At 46.0% G+C, this 25577-nt stretch overlaps 1 protein-coding gene across 2 annotated transcripts in view; it reads right to left on the bottom strand.

The window, feature by feature from the left end:
- Tecta (tectorin alpha) overlaps positions 1 to 25577 on the bottom strand; it is a 66847-nt gene that overhangs the window by 38042 nt on the left and 3228 nt on the right. For both annotated transcript variants that reach the window (XM_026403487.2, XM_026403488.2), the window contains exons 2-9: positions 25375 to 25508; positions 22458 to 22745; positions 18614 to 18751; positions 18113 to 18278; positions 13643 to 14055; positions 7071 to 7641; positions 4563 to 5155; positions 2707 to 3280 (exon numbers count right to left, since the gene is read on the bottom strand). In XM_026403487.2, the coding sequence (XP_026259272.1) occupies positions 2707 to 3280; positions 4563 to 5155; positions 7071 to 7641; positions 13643 to 14055; positions 18113 to 18278; positions 18614 to 18751; positions 22458 to 22745; positions 25375 to 25508 (2877 nt within the window). The remainder of the gene's footprint in view (positions 1 to 2706; positions 3281 to 4562; positions 5156 to 7070; positions 7642 to 13642; positions 14056 to 18112; positions 18279 to 18613; positions 18752 to 22457; positions 22746 to 25374; positions 25509 to 25577) is intronic.

Here is a 25577-nt window from a genome sequence, read left to right as displayed (position 1 = left end):
GTGGCTTTCCTGACTTTATAAAAAGAGCATGTTCCCAGAGCCTTGTTTTGGATTCACAGAATCTACTATTCATGCCTCTCCAGGGTGGGTAAAGCTCATCAGGGACACAGACAGCTGCCCTCTGCTGAGATGGCAGCCACCAACCCCTCCACCTGCTCATTGGACTTCCTAAGTTCAGAAAATCAGAGATTCAAAAAGATGTGTGTGCGCCTGTGTGTGTAATGTGTGTATGCATATTAATTCTTAGCTCTGTCTATCAAAAGGGCCTAGAGACAAAGCAAAGACACCCAAGAGCAATGGTTTCTAATAATACCCCCGTCTTGGTTTCTAATAATACTCCCCATGAAAAGGAATCAGAGCTTCTTGGAGTAATGACTGATTCCAGCATGGGGCAGAGCAGGTTGAGAGATGAATGTGGAGCATCGAGTTATGTCAGAAAGTAAGAAACTGCTAAAAAAAAGAAAAGAAAAGAAAAAAATGAGAGGCATGCCAAAAGGACACAGGAGCCAGTTTAAAGACCAAATCCAGAACAGTTTTAACACCCCCAAATAATTGACAAATGTAATACAAAATAGAAGCCACTGGAAAAAATACAAATCCACATCCACAGTGATGAGAGTGAAATAGAGACAAAGAGAGGTGCGAATGAATGACTGCGTGAGCTGAGAGACGGAGTTAGGGCTCTTGCTCACATTGGGGTGACAATTGCTGGCTGGAAAAAGTAGGGACAATACTGCAGCTGGAGACCCCAGTTTGTAGTCATCATGCAAAAGATTGACACAAACAAAAATCAACAACAAACATTGAATCAAGGATGGGGATTTTGGTGAACAACAGGATATTTGCCATTTGGCTGGCTGGTGGCAGGGAAAGCACAGAGACTACAGAGAGGAGACATCTGACAACCCCTGGCCCGGTGACCAGCAGGCACATCACCAGCGTGGGCTGCAGGACACAGTACTCCTCTGCACACCCTCAGAGCCCATGAGAAAACCCATGGGTGACCCGTGCAGGACGCTGGGTGGGGGTGTGAGCTGAAGCTCACATGAGGGCACACCACACCCCAAGGGAACATTCTGTTACAAAAGACAAGGCCGAATCCTTCAAAACTGCCCAGATCATAAGCCATAGTGAAAAACAAGGAATTGTTCCCAATTGAAGGAGACTGAAGAGCTATGGCAACAAAAACACGTGTCCCTAGACTAGATCTGTACCAAGGCCAAAGCAGAAACAAAAACAAGCCATAAAGCACATCACTGAGTTAGTTGACAAAACTGGAATATAGGTGTTACATTATGGTATACATGTAAAGTTTCCTAAGGTTGATCACCGTACTGTGGTTACGTAAGAGAAGGTTTTTACCCTAAGGAAACACACACTGAAGATTCAGGTGTAAAGGGATACTATAGTTTGGATCTGAAATGTCCCCAAAGGGCCCATATTTTAAAGCCTTAGTCACCTTTAACGGAAGCTATTGGAGGGGGGATCTTTAAGAGGTGGGACCTAGTGAGATGATCTGATCGCTACAGTTTTGTTCTTAGAGAAGACAGTGGGAGCCTAACCATTCATCTTCCTCTCTCATTCATTCCTGACCATGAGGTGAACAGCTTTGCTCCCCCATATGCTCCTTGCCATAGGCCCCAAAGCAAAGGAGCCAACAAATCATGTACTGAAATCTTTGAAACCAAATAAACCTTCTCACTTTATAAGTTGATTATCTCAAGTATTTTGCTACATGTAGTGTCAGAAAGCTAACACAAGAGGTAACTTACTCTCAAACAGAGAGTATGTGTAGTACTGAGTATATATGTATTGGTCTCAGTAAGTGCTGTATGTATGCAAATTACTATCAGTTGGAGAGGAGTGAAGAGAGCAAACGAGACAAAATGTAAATGATGGTTAATCTGGGTGATGAGTATATGGGTATGCTTGCATCTTTTATGGAACTTAGAAACTATTTCAAAATAAAAAGTTAAACTTAGGAAGAAGTGCAATAAGAGAAATAACTAGATATAGAGGATGCAGTCATAATGGTTTAGGGCTGAACTTTTTGGTGAGAAGGATGTGTGCTGAAGTCCAGGTGAGGCGGTTCTTGCTCCAGATACGGGCTCCCCCACCCCCAGCTACTCCTCTCCCCTTTTGTGCTACTCCTGATAAGCAAGGGTATTCAGACTCAGCTCTTCCCAGCAGTTATTCTAAGGACTAATAGTATTGCCAAGGCCCTGCTGAGAGGGGTCAGGTACTCTAGGGACAAAACAAAGAGCCAGCAACATGGGATGCACTTAGTAGCCATTGTCAGGTGTGCCCCCAGGGAGTGGTGCTAATCTCCACACCCTGAAAGGCTCCCTGACCCATCACCTCCTATCAAAATGAATGGAGCCCCTCTTTGCTAGGGAGAAGGCACCTACAGAACCATCACAAAGCCTTCTAGTTCTTTGACATGTGGTACCCTTCGCTAGATAAAACTATGAGTCAATAGGCTGGCTGACCCACCTGCGATGAAAAGGTATTGTGGAATGAGAAATGAAAACGAAGGTGGGAAAGAGTCAGCTTGGGGACCAGGGGCCTTGGAGGGGCACAGGGGACTGGGGAAGGTATACCAGTCATTGTTTGCCCTTGGGCTCAGTCCCACCAGGAAGAGGAGTCCTGAGTAAGAAGCGAGGGTGTGGCATGGGTCCCCCCACCACGTGGCACAGCCCAACTTACGGCAGAAGTCGTAGGTCCGCCAGGGGCCCACCTCCACCTCGGCGTTCTTGCAGGCGCTGGCGTAGCGCGCCACCGAGTCGCAGAGTTCCGACTCGTTGCCTCCGCTCTGGCACAGGCGGAAGAGGCAGGTGCGATAGTAGGCGGTGACGTTGACCACCCCGTGGCACTCCAGAAAGGAGCTGTTGGAGGGGTCGTTGATGAGGCCGCACCTGGAGCGGCTCCGATAGAACTTGAGCAGCTCCGAGTCGTTGTTGCAGGCCTTGAGCAGGTCCCCGCACTCGCCGTTGCAGATCTCCTCGAACGTGGTCCAGCTTTCCAGAAACACCGCCAAGTTGTCGGTGCACTTGCCATTGGGGAGGCAGAACTCGTCGCTGGCGTTGGCGTTGAAGAAGCCACACAAGCCGCCGGTGCAGTTGAAGTAGGCGGTGGACAGGCGGATGTCCAGCAGGCCTGTGTCCGAGTACTGCACGCTCACCACGCCCTTGGACTCCACTGTCGTGCTGTTTTTGTTTCGATAAATCTCCAGCTTCCCCGAAGGATGGAAAAACGGTAATTCCACTTCCTGACCGTTCAACTGAAAAATCAAAGCACTGTGATCAATTCCATGGACACACAGAGCAGCCACCGTTTCTGAGGCTGTGGAATGAAGACACAGCTCTGCCGGGTGACTGGCTCTTGAGAAACATCAAGAAGCTGATGGTCTATGGAAACCACAACTGTTTTTTCATCACTTTCTTTGGAAACTCTCATTTGCTCTTCATGGTTGTGCTTTCTAGACCCTAAGCTAGCTCCAAACTAATAAAATTGTGAGCAAAAGTTGTTTCAGATCTATGGCATCCTCCTGCTGCCCCGCATCTCCACTTGGGTACCTCTTCACCTCTTCACAGCTCCATTTTCTCTTCAAGTCTTACATTTCCTATGCCTCAGTCCCTTGGGGCATGCAGAGCGTGTATCTCACGGTCTAACTGTCCGTCACCCATCTAGCTCTCACTATTCTTTTACCAAATTAATCTCTTGTCAGTGGGAATGAAAACAGAGCCCTTTCAGTTGGTGGCAGTGTATGTTATCACCTCCTTGGACTGCACTGTGTTGACGTTTGTTTTCTAGACCAGATGATACACAAAACGCATGTTAGCCTGGAGGACAGAGATTACCCCCCCCCCCACACACACACACACACATCCTAGCTCTGCCTCATTGAGCTGTGGGGCCCTCACTTGGCCCTTTGGGATTTTCATATGAAAATAGTTTCACTAGATGACTTCCTTCTAGAACTAATAATGATCTGAGTCTGGATGCCTAGAAGTAGGTATTTTAGACCAGGTCAGAGGGAGGGAGGCATCAGAGCAGGTATCCTTCATATGTCCCCACATGGCTTCTCATCTACAGGTAGAAGAGTTAGTACAGTACAAGGTTAAGAGCATAGATTCTGGAGCCAGCCTGTGTGAGCTTGAATCCCATTTTGTGGCTGTGTGTTCCTGGAGAAAGTTACTTAGCCTCTCTGGAACTCAGTTATGTCATCTGTAAAATGGTAATATTTTCTGCTGCATAAGGTTAAGTATGATAGTGCTTGGAAAGGGCCTAGACTAGTGCTTGGCACATAGTTGGCATTGTATCGCATTTGCTCTTGTGGAGAACAAGTCCTATTCTGTCTAATTCAAGAAATTCCAGCTTTGCTCCATCGCTCCTCCTGAGATTCTTACTTGGTGCTGTTCCTGAGAAGATGCTCCCATTTGGGAGCCGTCCCCTTCCTAGAATCCACTCTTGGGCAGAGGCGGAAAGCCTGATGAGAAGGACAAGTTCCTTGGCTTGAGGAGACTCATCGGAAGACACTGAAAGGGACCAAGGAGTCTTACCTTGACTTCCAAAGCCCCGACTCCTCCGATCTTGACTTCCTGGTCAGCCACCAGGATCCGCAGGCCCCGTAGCCAAGCAGGTCCTGCGTCGGGCTTCTTCTTGTTGATGTCGATTTCCAAGTACTCGGGCCGCTCAGGACAGGTCTTCAGGAGGGTGTAGGAGAACTCGGAGGGGAAGGCATAGGCGGCGCCGTCGAAGGTGTGCAGCACCTGGTTCTGGCTGAGCAGGCACACGGTCTCCCGCCGGGGGAAGCAGCCCTGGTAGCCGTCCTCCACGGCGCACACCTCCCCGCTGCGGCAGGTCTTGTTGAAGCAGTACACGTCGCCGCCCTCTTCGCACAAGCACTGCACGGTGCAGTTGGCCGTGGCCCAGAAGAACTCCCCCATGGTGTAGTAGTGGCCATCGAAGTCACAGCCGCACTTGTGCAGGGGGACACACTGGCTGGTGCTGAGGACGAAACCCTCGTTGCACTCGCAGCCCTCAGTGCACGGCGTGGCGCAGTTCTGAGAGGCGGTCAGGTCCGAGCACGTGTCGGGGCAGCTGCTGGTGCACACAGAATAGTGGCTGAAACTCGGACACTGCACGGTGGACACTGACGCAGGGGAAAGGAAGAGAGCGTGGTCACAAGGTGAGTGGACCAGAGGGCCAAGCGGCCAGAATCCGACAAGTACAGGGGCCCGGAGAAAGAATGTTTCTTCCTGATCATTAAAGTCCTATGTGAGGGCCACAGGGCGACTCAGATGGGGACAGAGACTGTGAGGTGACATCTATAACAACCAGCTCAACTGCTTTCCTAATAACAGCGCCACAATTGGATTGTGAATTTCTACTTGAATTTGATCATCACTGAAGTTACCAGGTTATCAGGTTACCACTGGTACTAGACTAACTTAATATAGAGCTACTACTTGGTGATCTATAATCATCAAGATATTTCCAGATCTTCAATGGATGGACATATGAGCTGACCTGATTTTCAAGAAGAGCCTGGCTCATTCTTAGAAGGAAATAAATGCCACTTTTAGGAGAAATGGAAAATGGAACTGTTAGGGGAGTAATTTAAAAACATAAATTTCAAACAGGAAGGTGCTTAAAATACCTAGGTATGTAAAAGCAGACTGTGGAAATGAATTCCCTGGGATATTAAATATTAGAAAGAGCCCTAGCTGTTAGCTGCAAAGATCATGTGCCTTGTTCCTCCAGGAGTTGGGATAGGAGCTGGTGCCTTCTGAAGGCTCTTCTTGCCTTAGAAACCTTCTATCCTTATTTTAAGAGCATCCAAGACTACATAAATGTTTCAGTCTAGTTGAATCCAGCAGGCAGGGGCTCAGGGGCCTAGTAAACTAGCTCTCTGAGTTGAAATATAATTCATCCTACTAAAGTGAGAAGAGAGAACTATGGAAGATGGGAAAGAAGTGCTACTAGAAAAAAAAAATAGGCATTCTACGTAAAAATTTAGTTGGGCAGTTTGAATGTTCTTGGATTATATAAGGATCAGAGAGAAGCTGTATTCCATTTCAACTCAACTCATGATATGGCTGCTCTGGGATAACAGAGTCCGGTCAGTCACATATCAAGAAAAATACACTGTCACTTAGTAGTTTGACCAATACTCAAAGATTTGAATCTGATAGATGATGATTTATGTGAATACAACCTATACTTAGAGGGGATAAAACTCCCTGGCCTTGTATTTAAAGAAATTCACATCTTCTCATCTACATAGCATTCTCAAATGCACGGATTACAATTTTCTGTTTACTCAAATGGAGGAAACCCAGGGTCACATAGGAAACAAAATGTGTTGTTTTTGTTTTGTTAAAAATTTTACATTACTAGGAAAAGAAAGTGATTTAAATGGGACGAGGGGGGCAGTGAGACAACTAAATGGTGCCAAAGGCTTAATCCAGAGTGTAATTCAAAGAACCCGGATTTTTCCCAAACTTGGGGCTTCTAACTGCTCTTAGCATTTCAGAAAAAGGGCTTCTATATTGGCATAGTCTACTTCTTTTCTGCAGCCCTTTCTTTGACCAGCAACAGCAGGTCAGCTGAGATGCTCCAGAGCAAAGGGCACAAATTCTAAGGAGACTAAAAGTGGAGGAGGAAGAGCCAGGCAGCAATGGGTGTGGGATCCATTTGGGAGGCGAACCATTTTCCGGAGCCAGTGTCTGCACACCACCTCTACGCCTGGAAATCCCGCCTTCTGGCTCAGCTCTGGGATTGCTCCCCCCTGCTATGGGGCCTCCCTCCAGCCATGAGATTCCTGCCATTCATTTCCTGTTTCCAGATCATTTTTGTTCATCAATGAGTTCTTGTTTCCTGGCTCTGCTATCAGGTAGGAGAACAGTAAAGATCCTTTTACAGTTCATTCTTTATGATTTGTGATATTCACCTCCCCCTCACTCGTGGGCTGCAAGTCTTAACAAGGGCATTTGGAGGAGCCTTGACACCCTGGCCCTGCTGGCTGCATAAGAGAGACCTCTCACTGGGATGGGGGACCAGCTTACCACACCCAGCCTGGATTCTCCAGTCTCCGATTGGGATGCCGAGAGCTTGGCACACGAGAGCGTAGGCCTGGATGGCTTGACAGAGGAGCGTGCCATTGTCCCTCACGCTGCACAGGTCATACACGCAGCTGTGCACAAAGGCCGTGGGGTCCACCACGGTGCCACACTCCCACAGGGGGCCGTCCGTCTTGTTGAGGAAGCCACAGTAGTCAGAGCCAAAGTAGAGGGTTTCGGTGGCAGCATCACACTGGGTACAGTTGTCCACACAGCCGGAGTCACACTTCCAGTCCACGTGATAGACACGCCAGCTCTCGCCCAGGTCCAGCACAGACATGGCTGGCCTGCCGTCAGGGCGGAGGAAGTCATCCAGTGGGTTTTTATTATAGTTCCCACAAAGCCCACAGGTGGAGTTTATGTAAGAGCCTGGGACGGAAATGGAGGCGTAGTGCTGGCCATCGAACGTCACTAGAAGCCCAAAATCTGTTTCCACAGCAGTAGACATGCCACTCTGGTAGATTTTCACTGCCCCCAAGTCTAAGGTGACAGGCAAAGAAGTCACTAGGTCATTAACCTGCCAACAACAGTAACAGTAAAAGGCAGGTGAGCAGGTGGCCCGGCAAGAGGTTCCAGCCGAGGTCAGGAAAGGAGGGCAGAGCAACTCATGTTCCAGAGAGACTGACTACCCAACGTCCAGGCTCCAGTGGGCTTACCTCTTATTCTGGCAAAAGCCTGGAAGAACATTCTAGAGAGCCTCTGGATGTGGGCCACCAGAGCACTATGCATTTGAACTGTGATAGCTGTGACATTTCTAGTGCCACTGTGGATTCCTCTGGGGACTGCGTGGTTGTCACCCAGTCCTAGCTGGCTCTCGGACAGCTCTAGGCCTTTTCTTGAAAGGCTCATCACCTTGGTTTTCTCTTTATTCCTCTAAAGATCCATTAAGTCTCAGGTGGTCACACATTTTCCAAGATCCCGTTACTGCTCTTCATATTTACTGACCCTGCTTCTAGCTGAAATGTGAATAGAACAACTTCTAGGCTCAGCTGAGCTTTGAGGCCACCCTGACACGATGCTCTAAGTCCCATAACTTTATGATATGAGAAGAACGTTATTTAATTACTCAACAACAACAACAAATTTGAACACCTGCTAGGTACCAAGCACTATGTCAGGATCTGAGAAGTACAAGATTGAAAAAGAACGATTACTCCTGCTCCTCAAGGAGCCCTCAGCCTACTGCAGAAGAGGAACACAAATAGATATTTATAGTAGACGGTTTAAAATATAAATCGATAAATGATGCAATGGGAGAACGGTAAATGAACATTTAATCCAGCCTAGGGGAACCATAGAACGTTTTTAGAGGCAGTTAAATCTGATCTGGGTTTTTAAAGATAAACAGAAGTGGCCAAAGGAAGATCAAGAATAGGGGGGTGGAGTAGAGAATTCCAGAACAACAGAATAAAGGCAGGTGTTAGAGGCAGCTATGTGGGCTGGGGACAGGCATCAGGTGTTCTAGACTTCAGGGGGAACTGATGGCCAGAGATGAAGCTGAAGACTTAGGCCAGACCCAGCCACCCTGCAAGTATCTCCTTAGGCCTCCTGTAGTCAAGCACTGTTCTAAGGGTTGGAAATACCTGCCTCATAACCTATATTTTAGGTTCAACAAACAACATAAATGAGTAAAATACTTAATTATGTCAAGTTGATGTTATACAGAAAAAAAGTCAAGCAAGGACTGTGGACCACAAGAGCTAAGAAAAAGGGTCTCCAATTAAAAAAAAAGGATTATCAGGGCAGAGCTCTGTAGGAAGAGGAATTTTGAGATGAGGAAGCAGCTGTGATGTTATCTGGCATGAAAAGGGCTCACAAGGAGGGATCAGTGGGTCTTCAGGTGGGAGTGAGCAGGGGGCCCAGTGTGGCTGGAGCAGAGAGAACAGGAGAGGGCCATGGTAGCTGATGTCAGAGGGAGAAGAGTAGCACAACAGGGGCGGCTTGTCAGCCTCTGCAAAGACTTTGAACCAAGAGGATGTTTAGAGAAAAGGAGCAATACAAACTGACTTCTGCTTTACGGGAGCCACTCTGCTTCTGTGTTGAGAGCAGACTGTGGAGGGCCTTTTAACCATGTTAAAAACAAGACATGAAAATACAACACAAGGCTTGAACTTCTGCTGTGCAGGGAGAGCCTCTTAAGGATTTTAAGCAAGGAAATGACAGATTTGCATTTTAGAAAGTCCATGCTGCCCAGCAAGAAGCACTTATTGAACTAAGTCAAGGTGAGAAGAAAGAAACCCAGACACAATTGCTGCAAGAGTCAAGGAGGAGGACCAGGATGAGAGCCCAGACCAGACGTGGATGGGAGGGGGGAGGCACGAGCTTAAGCAGCCCACTTAGTGGCCCTGGTGGGAATGAGAAATGGGGAAGAATCAAGAGTGAGTCCCAGGTGGCTAAACAATATAAGCAGGTGGCTTGAAAAGCTTCCAAGAGAGAGAGAGAATTTTCTTTTTCGCATTTACCATGACTAGCATCTTTAGACCCTCACACTCACAGGCTGGGATGGAATGATTATTCCTAGAACAGCCCTTGTGGGCTTGACTGCAAGTGAAAACCAACATTCTGGGCTGACCTGGACCCACACTTGTTTCTGGTGCCATTGCTGCTACTTACTGAGTTTTCTAGAAGATGAGACGGTAGACGTGTAAATATCGCATCCAAGATTTACCATAGCAGACACCCCATGCAGCTCTCAGATTGGTGGGTAGTTCATCCTCACCAGACTCACCCTAATGAATGCACAGTAATGTAGGCTTTTGCTAATATGCATCTCAAAACTCTTCCAGCTTCCCACCATTACCCAGTTCCAAACCTGCTGCCACATTTTTGGGGTATTTATCATAGCAGCACCCCACTCCTGGTACAAGTCTTCTGTCTGTGTCTATCTGTGACTGGATTGCTATCACAAAACACCATAAAAAGGGTGGTTTACAAAACAACATAAATGTATTTGTATTTCTCACAATCCTAGAGATTGGGAAATCCAAGATTAGGGTGCTAATCAATTCAGTGTCTATAAGGGCTAATTTTTTTTGGTTCATAGATGGTGCCTTCTCCGTGTGTCCTCACATGGCAGGGCAGATGAGCTCCCTGAGGCCTTTTATAAGCCCCCTTATCTCATTCATGAGAGCTCCACCCTCATGACCTAATCACCTCCCAAGATCCCAACTCCTGACACCATTTCCTTGGGGGTTTGGGATGTTAACATATGAATGGGAAGGGACATAAATATTCAGATGGTAGCAATGGGAAAAGGGGACAAAAAAGTAGGCTTCATTAGGAAACTGTCCTGCAGAGAGCCATAGAAAGAAAAGCTAAGGAGTTTGCTAATTATCCTTATTTCTAGGCCAACTTAGTCTACAAGGGTGAGAAAAGCCATGCCATGAAGGAAGGACAGCTGGTAGAGTATGGAATAATTATTATGCATTGTGCTGTGCTGGGACGGAGAGGGAGAAGTCTTGCCCAAGGTTCATAAAATTTTAAATGCCAGATACATTGATTGCTGAGTGCTCCCCTGTCCTCTTCAACTCCGGCTAACAAGGGGCAAAGTCTTGTGTTTCTCAAGGCAGAGGCCGGGGTATAGACAGGCTCTGGGTATTGTCACAGTTCCCCCAGCTTCCTGCATCTGTCCTCCCGCTCTGGCTGACCTCACACCTGGGTTGGCTGTAGATGTCGGTAACATCCCAGCTGATGCCTTTTTCCAGGTCTGAGTGTCATGGCACCTGCTTTTACACTCATCACTAAGCCCCCAGGGCTTGTGTCCCATGGTGCTCAGCACAGGAGCTCTTGGAGAAGTCTTATCCTGATGATCCTGATGTGTGACTTCTTGTTCCGTCCCTCCAGGCCTTAAGCAACCAACAGTAGATGAGCCTCACCCCTCTGCTCTCCTTTCTCCTCCCTGTGTTCTAGTCACTTCCCTCTCCAGCAGTGTCTCTCCCAGGATGTGGGCAGGGCAAGGCGAGGAGAGAGAAGAGGAATCTCAAGAGATTCCAATGGGAATGGCCACGTGCAGCCAGCGTGCACGGAGTACGTGTCGAGCACCAGGCTTTGTACTGGACATTGCACATGTGGCTGATCCACTTAATGCTCGTGACAAATTTAAAGGTACTTATGACAAATTTAAAGGTCCTTATTATGTTCCCTTTTTACAGATGAGGAAATCGAGGATCAGGGCTGGTGTGACTTACATACAGGAGGCAGGACCCCAACTCCAGCCAGTTGTGCTCCAAAGCTGAGTTCTCACCACTGCTCTCTGCTGTCTCTGTCCCAGTGCTGAAGAGCAGCAGCCCATTCTGGAGCACAGCCCAGGCATGCTTTCCAAAAGACACAACTACCCCCATTTTACAGATGAAGAAACTGAGGATCCAAGAGGCTACTTGGGACTTGGGTAGGTCCCAACCCAGGGATTTGGACAGGTCCCACCCCAGAGTCTGAGCTCTTTGTTACTGTGGACTAGTTGGCCTTAGCTCCCTTTCTATTGGGTTACATTGGTGAGAAAATAGGAGAATCTACAAGTATTAGTTAGAAGGAGGTCTTTGTTACATACGGATTTTGAGTTATGTTGACTTTCTCTGGCCTCATTAGCATACACAATTCTAAATTGTTTATGTTGTTATCTGAGAACAGTTCAACAGGGGAAAATCTATAGACAGAACGCACCTCCTAACCCCAGCATCTGGAGACAGGGTTGGAGAAAGGGGGTCTATAGTTCGGGAGGACAGAGCTTAGCATCCATTCCCAGCCTGGCACAATGTGGCTGAAGGAGACAGTGGCCTCCCAGGCATCTGGGGCTCCTTCCTGCTTCCCAGCCCTCTCCCTGCCTGTCCCCATATCACCCTGGGTCAGGACTCTGCCATCCATCCAGCCACTGTCCCCAGCAGGGCAGGTGTATTCAAAGACACTGGAAACCATTTGGCAAAAGGAAAAGGCAGCCATTGTTAGCCTGCAGTCGGAGTCACATAACCTTTTCTTTCTGAAACATTTATATTCACATCCACATCTCCCTGTTGCTACAGAAAATTGAGGAATCCGTGCCCTACGCCTGGACGATGGAACAGAGCCACACAAAATTAGCAGAGCTGCTGGGCCTGAAAGAAATGACAGTGCCCCTTTCTTTCTAGAAAAAAAAAAAAGTCTGACTGTGAGTGAAAAAGAATTTTAATCAAAATGGAAAGTAGGAATAAAGCATGAAGCTTTCTTTTTCCACTACGGATATCATCCACATCATCTTCACAATACAGACAAAGTAGAGGAAAGCTAGTGAAAATGGGTAGCTTGAAAGGCTAGCAGCTACCTATAGAATAAGGACAGTGCTCAACGCACAGTATAAATTTAAAATGGAGAAACTGCAAAATTCTGCACTCAAACTCTTAGCTTTGATTCGATATACAGGGCTCTCCCTAGAGAGGCTAACCAAATAGCAAGCAAACTGGCATTTCAAGCACAGGAAGAGCTCACTTTCTTAATTATGAGACTGTTAAGCTGCAGAGACCTGGAAGGGCAGAGCCAGGAAAAGTGGAATTAGTTCCCCAGTCCTACCTTTTGTTTGACATGCTACATCAATTAAAACTACAATGCAGTTTTTTTTTTTTTCCTAAGAAAGAAATCCCTGTACTGACATCAGTCTGGTTCGTAATCTCCATAAAGGCCTCCATGCATGAGGATTAAGGATTGCACCAGTTGCCGCAATCAACTCCTTGTGGTCTTGGTTATTTTTGCTTGAATAAATACATGGTTGCAACAAGGTTTTCATTAACATTATGAAAATTGGGGCCTTCACAAATTGAGTAATTGCTAGTGGCTTTTTGCACTCCCTCTTTTGTCCATGCCTCTGCTTGAAATCCAGGTGGACAGTGACAAGCCTCATTTGCACATGCTAAACAGGCCAGCAGAGGCCCATGTTCTTCTCTGTTATTCTACATGGGAATGGTGGGTTCTGGTAGAGTGGTGTTCGGGCAAAGCTTTCGTGGGAATTTCCCACACAGGCCTCCCTAAGGAAACCAGCAAGGTTACTCCAGATCCTCTGGAGACATCAGTCAATGTGGGGCTCTCTCTGAAGATGATACAACAGCTCTTGGACAAACAGGATGGGGGATGGGGTAGGATAAGAGTTATTAATCCCAGATTTACACTTTGTGCTGACACCATCGTCAGGGCTTTCCATGTGACTACAGCCAGGTCCATGGGAAATTAAACTGACCTGTCTTCCCTGTTACTTCTGAGCGGTGTGATTGTGTGTGTGCCTATGTGTGTACCCATGAGGAATCTAGGGATGTTAATCTATTTTAAATGAAAAAATGAATGGACACTTTGAGGAGAGAGTTTAGTGAAGCTGTTGTACAAATAAAGTTTGGCTAAGTAAAGCATCTTAAAAGGTCTTTGTAGAGCAGGAAGAGCCTGCATCTTTTTGGTACTGTAGAAGAAACGACGAACAGAACTAGTGCGTTTGGGGAAATCTTCCCCAGGCTGAAGAATCTCTAACTTCTCCATCTCCCTAGGAAGGATGGAAAGGGTCTCACCTTGACTTTCCCATAGCTTCCTTTGGGGATGAGAATCTTGTAACCATTGACCTCCACGGAGAGCTCCTTCACCCAGGAGACGGCAGAGCCTCCTCGGTGCTCATTCTTGGCCTCCACACTGAAGAAGGGGAGGCTGGAAGTCTGCAAGCACTGTCGGGCCAACAGGTAGGCACAGGAGCCTTGGAAGTGGAAGAGGAAGCCGTCAAAAGTGTGGTAGTGTGGCTCTCCAAACACCACGCAGGTGCTGATCTCCACAGGGCTGCAGTAGAAGAATTTGCCCTTGGGTTCGCACACCTCGTAGGGGCTGCAGGAGGCCTCCTGGCAGTAGATCTCATTGTTGAAATCCAGACAGCGGCACTTGATGGTGCAGTTCAGGTCATCCCAAAACACCTCCCCTCGCCGAAGGAACTGTCCTGGGGAATAACGACATCAGAGCCAACATTTACTGAGCACTTACCCTCTGTGCCAGGTGGGGGGCTAAATGCTCCACATCCTTTATTCCATGTAATCCACACAACGGGGTGGGGGGGGGTTGTTGCCCTCACTTGACAAGTGAGGAAACTGAGGCCTCAGAGTGGTTGAGCAATTCATCTTGAGATCACTCAGCAGCTCAGGTTTAAAGGCAAGATTCCATGGTGAGTGTGTCGGAATCCAGGCAAAGCCTTGGCACTACCAACTCTGCAGTTGGTGAGCAAACCCACATTCAGGGAAAGACACTGCCTCTGTCTGTGAAAGACTGTGACACTCGGGAATCACTTCCTTCTTTTCAGGAATCTAAGGAGGGGTATTCTGAAAGAAAACCCAGTGTACCCAGGTAACTCAGCCATAGCTTATTTATTGGCTAATTTGTTTATTCGGTCAACGGATGTATGTTGGAAGCCCTCTGGGTGCCAAAAAAGATCAATAGCACAAATCAGGAGTCAGGGGTACAAATAGAAATCCCTGCTCCCTGGGAAGATTCTGGAAAGAGCTTACCACTTACATAGAACTTTCAAGGACCCATGAATCCTATATATGCTGCATAGGCAGAGTTTACACCTATATGAGTTGTCTTCCCTTCACCTCTATGCCCTGTCCAAGTCCAACACTCTCTTCTCTTTATCCATTGGACAGAATTCTTGACAAATTCAAGGTCAAAAGGAGGATGCTGTATGGGGTAGGTATGTGCCAATAAAAATATTCACTGCCATTTCCTTTAGTAGGCATTTCATCTTTAAAATAACTTCCCTAAATAAATAATCTCTCCACCAAAAAACCTGAAACTTGTCACTTGCTAATATCAACCTTCACTTGAACAGGAACTTCGCTGATCTGGGGTCTGTGATCTAATCCTGGGTTAGTGTTGGAACCAAGAGAACTTGCAATGGTCCCAACTGTGCAATCAACTTTCAAGACTACTGACTTAATTCTCACGTGTATCAGTTTTCCTAATCTGTAAAATATAAATAATGTTATTTCTCATCCCTGCTTCACGGGGAACAGTGATGCTATTATGAAAGAGCTGACACATGTTGACAGAGGTAGCAGCATTTGTAAACTGAGGAATTTTGGGAGGGAATGTATCAAAGACTACATATTAAGAAATGTAATATTAAGAAAACTCCATTTAAGAAATGTAAATAATGTCACAGCATGTGTGAGGCCCTGGGTTCGATCCTTAGCATGGCAAAAAAGAAGAAGAATGTCATACACCAGGAATCACTGGTTGTTTGAAAAGAGTTGGTTAATATTTCTCAAATTTTCATAAAATTGACTGTCTTTCAAACCACAGAAGGCTACGAGCTTCATTCAAGCAGAAGGATGGGCGCCTCCGGAACAGTCCTTTCTATACGTGTCCAACGGGAACATGTCTCAACAGGCAATTATGTTTTATGCCTGGTAAGAATAGTGCCCCAAAACGAGATAATAGATTTATTCACATTCCCAGTTAGGTCATACACATTAGCCCTTAAAATGGGCCTTCAATCCTCAACACTGTTTGGCACTAATTCAAGGCTGCATATATTGTAACAGCCTGCATTCAATATCATTTCCACTCTCTGCTTTTTCAGGCTTCCAATAAATGAGAGGAAAATGCCTTTGAATAGAGGAGGTTTGGACCAAAAGGTAGACTCTCCGTGACAATTTTGTTTGTGAAATGATGATATAATAAACCAGTTCTATGGAATTGCATCTCCTGCTATCACCCAGGCCAAATTCTAATCTCATTAGATTGATATACATTCAGTGGCACATAAAAATGCACAGCAGTCTGTATAAGGATATTGAATTTGTCCTGTGTATGAAACCCAAACCCATAACTCAGGAGGAAAAGAATGAAGTCGAAGTGGGGACTTTGTACACAGCTGGCATCTGACCAACTCCATGGCTCTGCAAGCCAATGTTTTCCATTATCACAGCATTTCATTCCCAAGACTCAGGTGAGAGGCTGTCACTGGGCACTTAGGTTGCAGATCCACAGCCAGTCGGCAGCGTGATGCTTGGACAAAAGGAAAGAGATATTTGGGTGAGAGTCTATAAACTGTCAGGCTTTGTTTCAGGCCAGAAAGGGGAAAGGGATGATGAGGTATGGGGTGAGTCTCTCTCCTGGACCTAAGTGAGGCTGTAGGAGGGAAGGGCGCACTATCTCTTCCCTTGCAGGAGGGAAGGGGGCACTATCTCAGAACTCCTGGTGAGCTTTGGGCCTAGATTTTTTCCTATATGGTTAAAACTGGCCAAATTCCAAAACTCGTATTTTCTTTTCTGAACAAGGGGAACTTCACAGAGTCCAAAAGGCAAGGATGCCCAGGCAGGCCATCTTCACACATGACCTCACCTTGGGGCAAAGGAAGGGGTTTGATAAGCCTGACCACAGTGCAGGGAGTGGAAGGGAGGGACACTGGCACTTCAGACCATGTGTAGATGGTTTTTCTGTGTGTTTAACAAATTAAAGCTGAGTCAAGAGGTAGGCTGGAGCTTTTTCAGGGCTGCCAAAACATGTAGGCCATGCTTTCTACCCAAAGAGGGGAAGAGGCCTCCTCATGCCACATCAGAACTTTCCTAGAGATCTAAAAACACGTTTCTAAAGGTCTCCCTCTGTTTCCACAGTACCTTGTGTTTGGGTCTTTCACGTCTTACACTGTGTCACCATTGTTCTTGTGGCTATCATTTCTACCTTGTTAGTGTCATGGAAGTCTATAGTATCTTGACCTGTATAAGGGAGGGAATGTATCAAAGACTCCATATTAAGAAATGTCATATTAAGAAAACTCAATTTAAGAAATGTAAATGTCACAGCATGTGTGAGGCCCTCCCTGGGTTCGATCCTTAGCACGGCAAAAAAGAAGAAGAATGTTGTACACCAGGAACTACTGGTTGTTTGAAAAGAGTTGGCTAATATTTCTCAAATAATAGAGTAGCTGGCACTCACTGGAGCTCTCAAGATGTTCTTTGGAAACTTGCAATGGCTGGCTGGCTGGCTGGCTGGCTGGCTGGCTGGCTTGGTGGACAGATAGATGAATGGAACTGGAGATGGTGAGTGGATGGATAGGTAGGTGGCGGGATAGATGGGTTAGATGACTAGCTAGGTAGAGTAGATGGGTAGGTAGATGGATTGGTGGGAGTGGATGGTTGCATAAATGGATGGATAGATGGATGATGGGGACACAGGGATGAGTAGGGAAGGCCCAATTTCCTTCTACTAGTTGCCACAGCCTCTACTCCTGGAAGCAGAAATATTAACAGAAATCCCATTTTCTGAATACTTTTGAACACATAAGAGGCAGATATCTATAAATGGAGATGTTCCTGTGAGAGTCCAAGGCTATTTTGCACATCCAAAGAGGTCTTGAGAGTTCAGAGAAAACTCCAGACTTTGGATGACCATGTAAAGGAAACCCACTGAGGTTCAACTACAGCTTGTTCACAGAGACCTACAGCCAACTTTGATTTTCCCCAGATTCCTGCATGTTTTGCTGCTGCTGGGAAGATTTAAAGAGAAGTTGACTGAAAGACTATGCTACCTTTTCTTTCTTTCTAATTGTACTAGAAAGTATGGATTTACCCCTCGCCAGGACTTGGCAACACTCCAAGACCACCCACTCCTGTAGAGCTACAAAGTGCAGATGGCAGAGTAAGGAGAAAAAAGATTTAAACGGCAATGGCAACAACAACAACAAAAATAATGTTAAACAGGAGGGTTCCCTTCTGTCCGTCGGCCTAAGAAATCACTCAAGATCTGGGTCCACTTTGGAGTTGTTCAGAACTGAAGGCTGCGTTCGCACCGCAGGCAAGGACTTGGAAAAAGCCGCAGCGTAGCAAATGCAGAGTTTCAGCTCCCAGAGTGATGAATGTGCATGCTAAAATTACCTTGATCTCCATTACCCAGCTGAGAGATGTCAAAAGAGTAAGGCATCCGAATGAGGCCGCCCCCGTGGCTGAAAAGCCTGCCTGTCAATCTAAACCAAACACAGAGAACAGGAAATGCTTTACCCCTAGAGGTGCAGCCGTTGGCCGGGTCAATTTCCTTCCCGTCAACTTTAAATGCCCAGCGGCCTGGAACATTGACATTTGTGGTCTCTTGGATATTCACAATCTCAGGGGTTCTTGAGCCTGGGAGGCTGAAGAAATTGGTGAGGTTTCCACCATTAAATCCTGCCTGAAGCACAAAAGGAAGATAAGACTTTTGAGCACATGCACCACCTCCGTTGGTTACCTGGTCCAATTGTCTTACTTTTCAAATTTAGCATATCTGAAACCCAGTCACCCTCTTCCCCTGGACTCCCTGGGGCAGCCATCCAAGGTGCAAAAGACTCGCCTAGTTCATCCCACCCTCCAGGTCACGTAGCAAAGACTAGCCTTTCGTCCGCCTGCACAATCACCCAGCATCTCTAGTTAAAAGCTGTTGGCAGGACTCTGTCCAGGATGCTGAGCAGCAAAGCAGGGATTGCTGTGGTTTAGATGGGCAGGATGATGACCTGGAGAACCACCTACCTGTGCCATCACTCCTCCAAGACCCGTCAGGGGGTCCCCACCACTTGCTGTGCCCGTGGTCCAGTTGATTTCATAGTAATTGAAGAGCGTGAATGTATAGGAGCCATCAGACACCAGGACAGCCTGGAAGGTGTTCACCTACAGGAGGGGATAGGATGGTCTCACGCCACTCCCAGGAGGTGCTCTCCTCAGGGACAGCTCCTCTTACTAAGCACACCCACCACTGGTCCCCCCCACCCTGTCCCCAAGCAGCTCAGAGCTGTTCTGCAGCCCGGCCCTCAAGCTCTGCCTTCTCTCTGAATTTGTTCTCACCTCCAGTGGGAAAAGTGAGACATGTGGGATGGTGCGTCTAAAAGAGAAATTGCCTGAGATAAACCTGGAGTCTGACTCAGCGCCCAGCTCACATCTCTCTGTCTTGGAGCAGACAGAAGACTCAGAGGCCCCGGCTGAGCTTGTGATATTAGGAGAGCACCTATAGATGGCAGCATGAGAATAACTATAGGCAGCCACGGAGCCAGGACGGGATGCAAATACCTGTTCCCACAGCAGGGTGGGTGGGAGGGGGAAGAGCCAGCAAATGCTAGTCAGTGGGATTAAAATGGTCCTCTGGATTGTGCTCTCTCCATTCCTGGAAAACACATCTTGACGAGATGTCTCCCCTTTTTAAAATGGAAGTTGGAAAGTGGTTTTTAAAAAGCACTTTGTGGGAAGAAATTGCTCCTCTAATTGAGCATTCATGTATTGCTTTCTATCTGTAAAATCCTCAGTGCTCATCTGTAACTTAGACCAATGTTAAGATGGCCAATGTTTTTGGCCCACTCCCATCGTTTTTTTACCCCCTTTTTTATTTTGGAGGTGCTGGGGATGAAACTCAGGTCCTCATGCGTGCTGGGCAAGTGCTCTGCTCCTGAGCAGCACCTCCAGCCCCCATGCCCACCCTGTAGCTAAGAAAGCTGAGGACTAAGGAAAATAATTTCTGGACACTTCACAGTGACCCTTACATTGATGATGGGATTCAAGCCAGAGCTCGCAGTCTATCAGTGCACTGTCATTCCATGCTGTCTTAATCTTAAACTTTCTAGGACAGAGATGCTAAGGATTCAAACAAACCTTGCAACGAGTTCTCAGAAATAAGCTGTAGCAAATTCTGTTTTTTTTACTAATTCCCTTTCCTAATCCTCACCCCTGATTTTCAGGAAATGCAAATAAAAAATAGAGTTGAAAGCAGAGACTGCATTTACCTTTTTCTTTTCAATTCTAGCCCTTTCTCCAGCTTCCTGATACCATCCCAGTTAACATTCTGTCCAACTCAGAGGAAGACCCAAATCCCTATCCTGTGTAATCAAACTGGGGTAGAGGATCTTGGAAGCCCCAGATCTCCCCACTCTAGAAGGTCCCAGGGAGGGGCAAGGTGCAAGCAAAGAAAAGCCCTTTTAGTAAAGAAAAGCTTTCTCCTTGAGCTCTGGGCCCGCCATAGCCGATGCTGTCTATGATAGAGCTGCCCAGGTATATGCCTTCCTTCTTTGACTTCCTTTAACAAAAGAGGAAAGTAGGACACAAAAATGAGTGAGCAGTCAGCTCAAGATTGCTAAAAGGTCACTAGTGGGGTCAGGTTCAAGAGGCAGATGCAAAGTCAAGGTCACAAGAGGACTAAAGTTATACCTTCTTTCAGAGCAGGATTCTCCTGCAGAAGTGAATTTCTTCCCCCAAAATGAAGTTGGGAATATCTGTGGTCCAAGCAGCTCTTGAGAGCAATCTATTTCCCACCCTATAAGTCACTCCAAATCCAACCAGCCATCTCAACAGCACCCTGAGGCTAACTGTATTGCATGCACACCAGCCCCCATACACACTGTTGCTCGCCGTCACATACCCCTACACATAGACATTTCTTTATTCATATAAAAACGTTTTGGATTTGTTTCAGTAAAAACTTGTTTTTCAGTTCTTGAAAAACCCTTTTTGCTTCAGAGGACTTCCCATGATACCTGGAGGGGACCACTGAGGAACGAGGCGAGGATTTAGTGAGTGGGAACCCCTGTTCTGCTTCGTGGAAGTTTTGAATTCCTTTTCTTACCACCTGGGCAAGTTATTTCACCTTGGAATAGGAGCTAGCACTTGGGGGAACATTATTGTGGGGTTTAAATGATAAGTCAGAATATCTTCTTACAGAGCTGGGCACATAGGAAGCCCTCAATAAGTATTGTTTTTCCTTCCTTGAAATAAACATGTCCCCTTCCCTTTTTACAGGGCTTCTATGGCACTATCTGCCTCTAAAAAAAATCTCTCAAGCCAGTGTTCAGTTGGCCTGATGATCCACGTTCCTCTATGGAACAGGTGGTGCACTTTTCAAAGGGAGGGATGGATGGACACTTGCAGCTCTAGAATGAAGGCACATACCTGGGCAATTCTATCATAGACAGCATCGGCTATGGCGGGCCCAGAGCTCAAAGGACTTAGATGTTTCCTCATTTGTCTTCATAGACCGAGATCTCACCTCGTTCAGAAATTCATTCCAAAGTACAAACCAGAAAGTATCTAAATTATCTTGCCATTTTTATTGCCAATGGAAGTTTTTTGGAAAAAAATGGTGGTCAGCATTTGATGGGCATTCCTTCTCTTGTTCTCCCCCACTGACACTAAAATTTATCGATTGCTGGCATCCTACATTCTAAAGCTGTAAGATATGAGACTTAAAGGACATAAAACATCACCTGAGGAGTCGTTAGCGATCCAGAACATGACAGAGGGAAATGTATGCTTCTTTAGAGGTTATTTCTAACCAATGCATCCACTGTTTAAACTTGTGTCTTTCTGTTCTGCAGGACCTCTTAGAGATAAAGTGCTCTGAGATGCTCTGGCCAGAAAGTGCTAAAACACAATGTGCTCATTGTGTCGAAGCTATAGATTGCAAGGCCAGCACTTTTCAACCTCTCTCTAACTTGGGAGTTTCTGTTTTACCCCTAAACAATTTTCCCAAGGAAGTGGGAAAACAGATGGAATTAGAAATAATTCTAAGAAAGGGGAGGGTAACTTTTTAAACTATCTTTGCTTACTGGAAACATTATGCAGTTGAAGATGCATGTGTCTGCTACTTCAAAAACTTCCATTGTCAAAGTCACTCAAACAAGCTGCAGACTTTCCTGAAAACCACATTCTGTCCCTTTATGTAGAAAGTTGATTATCTCTACGATAATGCCAGCGATAATCTTTCTTATTTGACTGCTCATTTGGGATTTCAGAGCAGATGTTAAAACTTTATTCATGAAACACTTTAGCTGCCCACTCTAATTAACATCAAATATGAATAATATCAACCCTGGTCATAATAAAAAAATATCATAACATAATAAAATGAGCCAGGTCATTTGTACCCAAATCCAGCACCTTACTTATCTCTTTCTACCAGATTTTATGGAGCAGGGTTGGGGGAGGAAATTATTGATGGAGAGAAACATTTTGTGCCTCTGGCAAGAGAAATAGACCCTTGAGGTCCTCTGGATCCCTTGATCATGGGACCTAGAATAGGTCTCAGTGCCTTGATCACTCTACTGCAAAACAGGAAGGCCACCTGCTGCAAGAATATGGTTGAGGGACTCTTTTTAGACATTTCTAATGAATTGTGATTGGGCTGACACATCTTCTGAAATATTACAGCTGACTGGTCTGGTTCACTCTGATATTTCCCTCTGTTTCCTGGAAAGTGGGTGGCAAGACCCATTAGTTTAACTCAAGTGAACTGACATTCCTCAGCTCTACCAATTAGACTCCTTCACAGAAGTGAAGATGGACAAGAATTAGATGTCAGAATATGAAGTGGAAAGTGGAAAATTTGAATTATTACAGGTGTGGTGCTGCTGCCTCCATAAAACGTGACTTCCTCCCATGTCACAATGAAAACCCAAGTGGCAGAGAAGGTTGCCATGTCTTTGAAGTACTTCCTGATGTCCCTGGTGGCTCTTTTCAAGATGACAGGGTCCATGGTCTCTCTGTAATAGATCTCGCCTCGAATTCCATTGTGCACGTCCGCCCAAAATGGGGCAATGAAGGCCCTCCCATCCGTCAGGGGAAAGGACTCCGGTGTAAACTGGCTCACCAGCACATTGAAGGAGACAACGCCGTTGTTATTGACCTACAAAATGAGAGAGGTGTTGCACAGTGGATCTGAAATCAGGACAACTTCAGTCACAAACGAAGACGGACATTTGCCTAATTGTATGAATGGAAAAGACTTCTCAACGACTGACTTGAAAACCTCAATGTCAGTACCATGGTCCAAAGGAGAAGATCCAGGGCACACACACTGGCTTTCTTTCACTTTCAGCTTGTAGTTAGCTTTTTTTTTTTATTATTAATAATCAGTCTCATTTTCATGGTGTCTAGCCTATCTCTATTGACACTTACCAAATGCTACTGGGTTGTGCCTGCATGTGTGTGCTAGGCCAGCCTGGGGGCAATGTGGGTAATAAAGCCAAATTCAGAACGACAGTTTTGAGATAGAAAGGAAAAACAAAAACACAGAAGCAAGTTAAATTTAAATTTGAGGAGCTTGATATTGGTCCTTGATTCTTATTTTATAACAAAAGAGGCAAGTCAGAGAAAGATAAATCAAATATTCTTTCATGGAACTCAGATCTCAGGATGAACCACGTCCCTGCTCTGGAGGAGAACTTTAAGACTTCTATTGATGTCACTCAGAACTGTGAACTCAGAACACAGACAAGGTTAAGACCTCCAGATGTCCAATTCCATTCCGGCTCTTATAGTTTGATAGCTTCCTTGTACAATCACTGCATAAAAATTGAGACATGAGTACCTTACATTATATATGTAAATGACTTGCTTATGGTGATTTCTTCATGATTTGTAAATAGCGCAGCCAACTTATGAAATTACAAAACCTTACTGCAAATCACAAGTCAGTAGGTTTCCTCGCACAGGACCTATGAATAACCCAGCTTCTGCCTGCCTCTGAGGTGAACTGATTTACCCAGTGGCTTGCGTGGCTTGGACAGCAGAACATATAAGACAGGAGTGCTTACAGCTGGGTAAGGAAGCCCTGGGGCCATTTTCCTTTACATTTAGTTATTTAGGTTCCTATTGATCAAATAACATTATGGACATTAATAGTGACCCACAGACAAGGGATCTGCACCTGGGTAAGCGTACCTTGTCACACCTTGGAAACAAGCATATGGGGTTGGAAAGAAGATGGAAACAAAGCTACAGGGATGTTAAGAGCCTCTTGTCTTCGAACAACCCAGAGGGTGGCAAAGGACTACACTACTCAATGACCTAGAAACTCAGAATAATTTACCCTGGAACAAGTCTGCCCCAAACCATGGTTTATCCTTTTGCAAGGACAAGAATTCTTCAGGCTCCTTGCGGCATTGTGTAATGAATGGGGAAAAAGAGCTTAACTAAATACCTTTGTTCTAGAGACCTGGGAAGCGAAGGCTTCTAGAATGGAAGTCCTACACTCCGCCTCATCTCCAAAATCAGGTCAACACGTTCCAAAACTCACAGTCAGCTATTACAAACACAGACTGGGGAGGCCCTGCTGTGAGCAGAGCATAAAAGGCATTTCAGGATGCCAAGAGCGATGTGTTTGCTAGGGAATAATAGGTGTAATTAAAACACACAGACTCGCAGAAGAAGCTGGCAATGACTCACATGTGTTTTGATTATATTCTATAGTTAAAATCAGTGGTTCTCAAACTTTTGTGAGCCTTGGAATCACCTGAAAGGCACATGAAACTGGATTGCCAGGCTCTCCTCTCCAAGTTTCTGATCCAGTAGGACTGTGTTAGGCCCTGAGATGTGACATTGCTAACAAGTGTCCAGGTGATGTTGATGCTACCAATTCAGGGTCAACTGGTTAGGCGATAACTACCAGCCAGGTAATGGAAGAGGGAACTGTTTTTGAGTGGGAATCAGCCTCGAGCTATCCATCACAAGTTGGGAAAGTAGAGGTGTCAGATGTGCAGAGGGCCAAAGGTGGAGGTGCTCAGAGTCCCGTTCGTATCTCTGAGCAAGACACAGAATAGGATAGGATGTGGTATAATCTACATGTGGCTTCTTTAGTCCTTCAAGGCCAAAGATAGAGAAAGGCTCAGCCACTCTGCACCTTCCTCTTGATGTACAACAATCTCAGCAGCTAAACCAATGATCCAAAAAATAGCCTGAGAATGCAGGTGCCCTGGGGAGCTCTGACAGAGAAAGTTACCATTTCTGAGTGCAGGCTTGACAATGGGACCCTCTGGCATAGCTACAGACCCAATGAGGGTGGCCAATTCTGTAAATGACTCTTATATGATAGTTGATTTCCCCTACTTTAGGCTCCAACCCTGCTTCAAATTGGTTGGAAGCCCAAGAACAGCAGGTACCTAAACTTTTCACACCCCCAGAAGGGAAAGAAAAATGATATTGCTCCTATCGTGGTTCATTGTATCTTTTTATCTTGTCGAGTAGCAGAAATAATGTTCATGGCATTGGGGCCTCTGCTTCACTTCTGTGTTTAATCACCCACAAACACAATTTATTGCCCTGTATACTCCTCTACTATGAACATTAGCCATTAAATATACCTTTGACTTTCTTAATCATAAACCTATCAGCTCATGAAATCTCAGAACTTGTCGTTTTGGCTGCCAATAAATCCTCCATTCCAGAGCCTTGGGAGAGGGTATTTAACATGCTTTCCTTAATGACAAACAAAAAGGAGAGCCACAGAGCAACAGCTGGGCTGCGTCTCCACTTACATAGACAGTGCGGTAGGGAACGCCGAAGAAGAACACTGGGATGGCCAGCTTGATCTCAGATGAGCTTCCGTCATCTACTTTGGGGGTTTTGGTGTCATTCTGCCAAAATGGATACATGAGCTCCCTGGGCTGAACTGTCAAGAGACATGGTGATTAGGCAGACGGCAGCTCCCTCTTGGTTATGCAAGCTACTTCCCTCTCAC

This window comes from Urocitellus parryii, chromosome 4, assembly GCF_045843805.1.
Source record: "Urocitellus parryii isolate mUroPar1 chromosome 4, mUroPar1.hap1, whole genome shotgun sequence".
Classification (NCBI taxonomy): Eukaryota; Metazoa; Chordata; class Mammalia; order Rodentia; family Sciuridae; genus Urocitellus; species Urocitellus parryii.
Note: the sequence above shows the minus strand (reverse complement) of the source record. Positions and strands in the feature narration are given on the sequence as shown.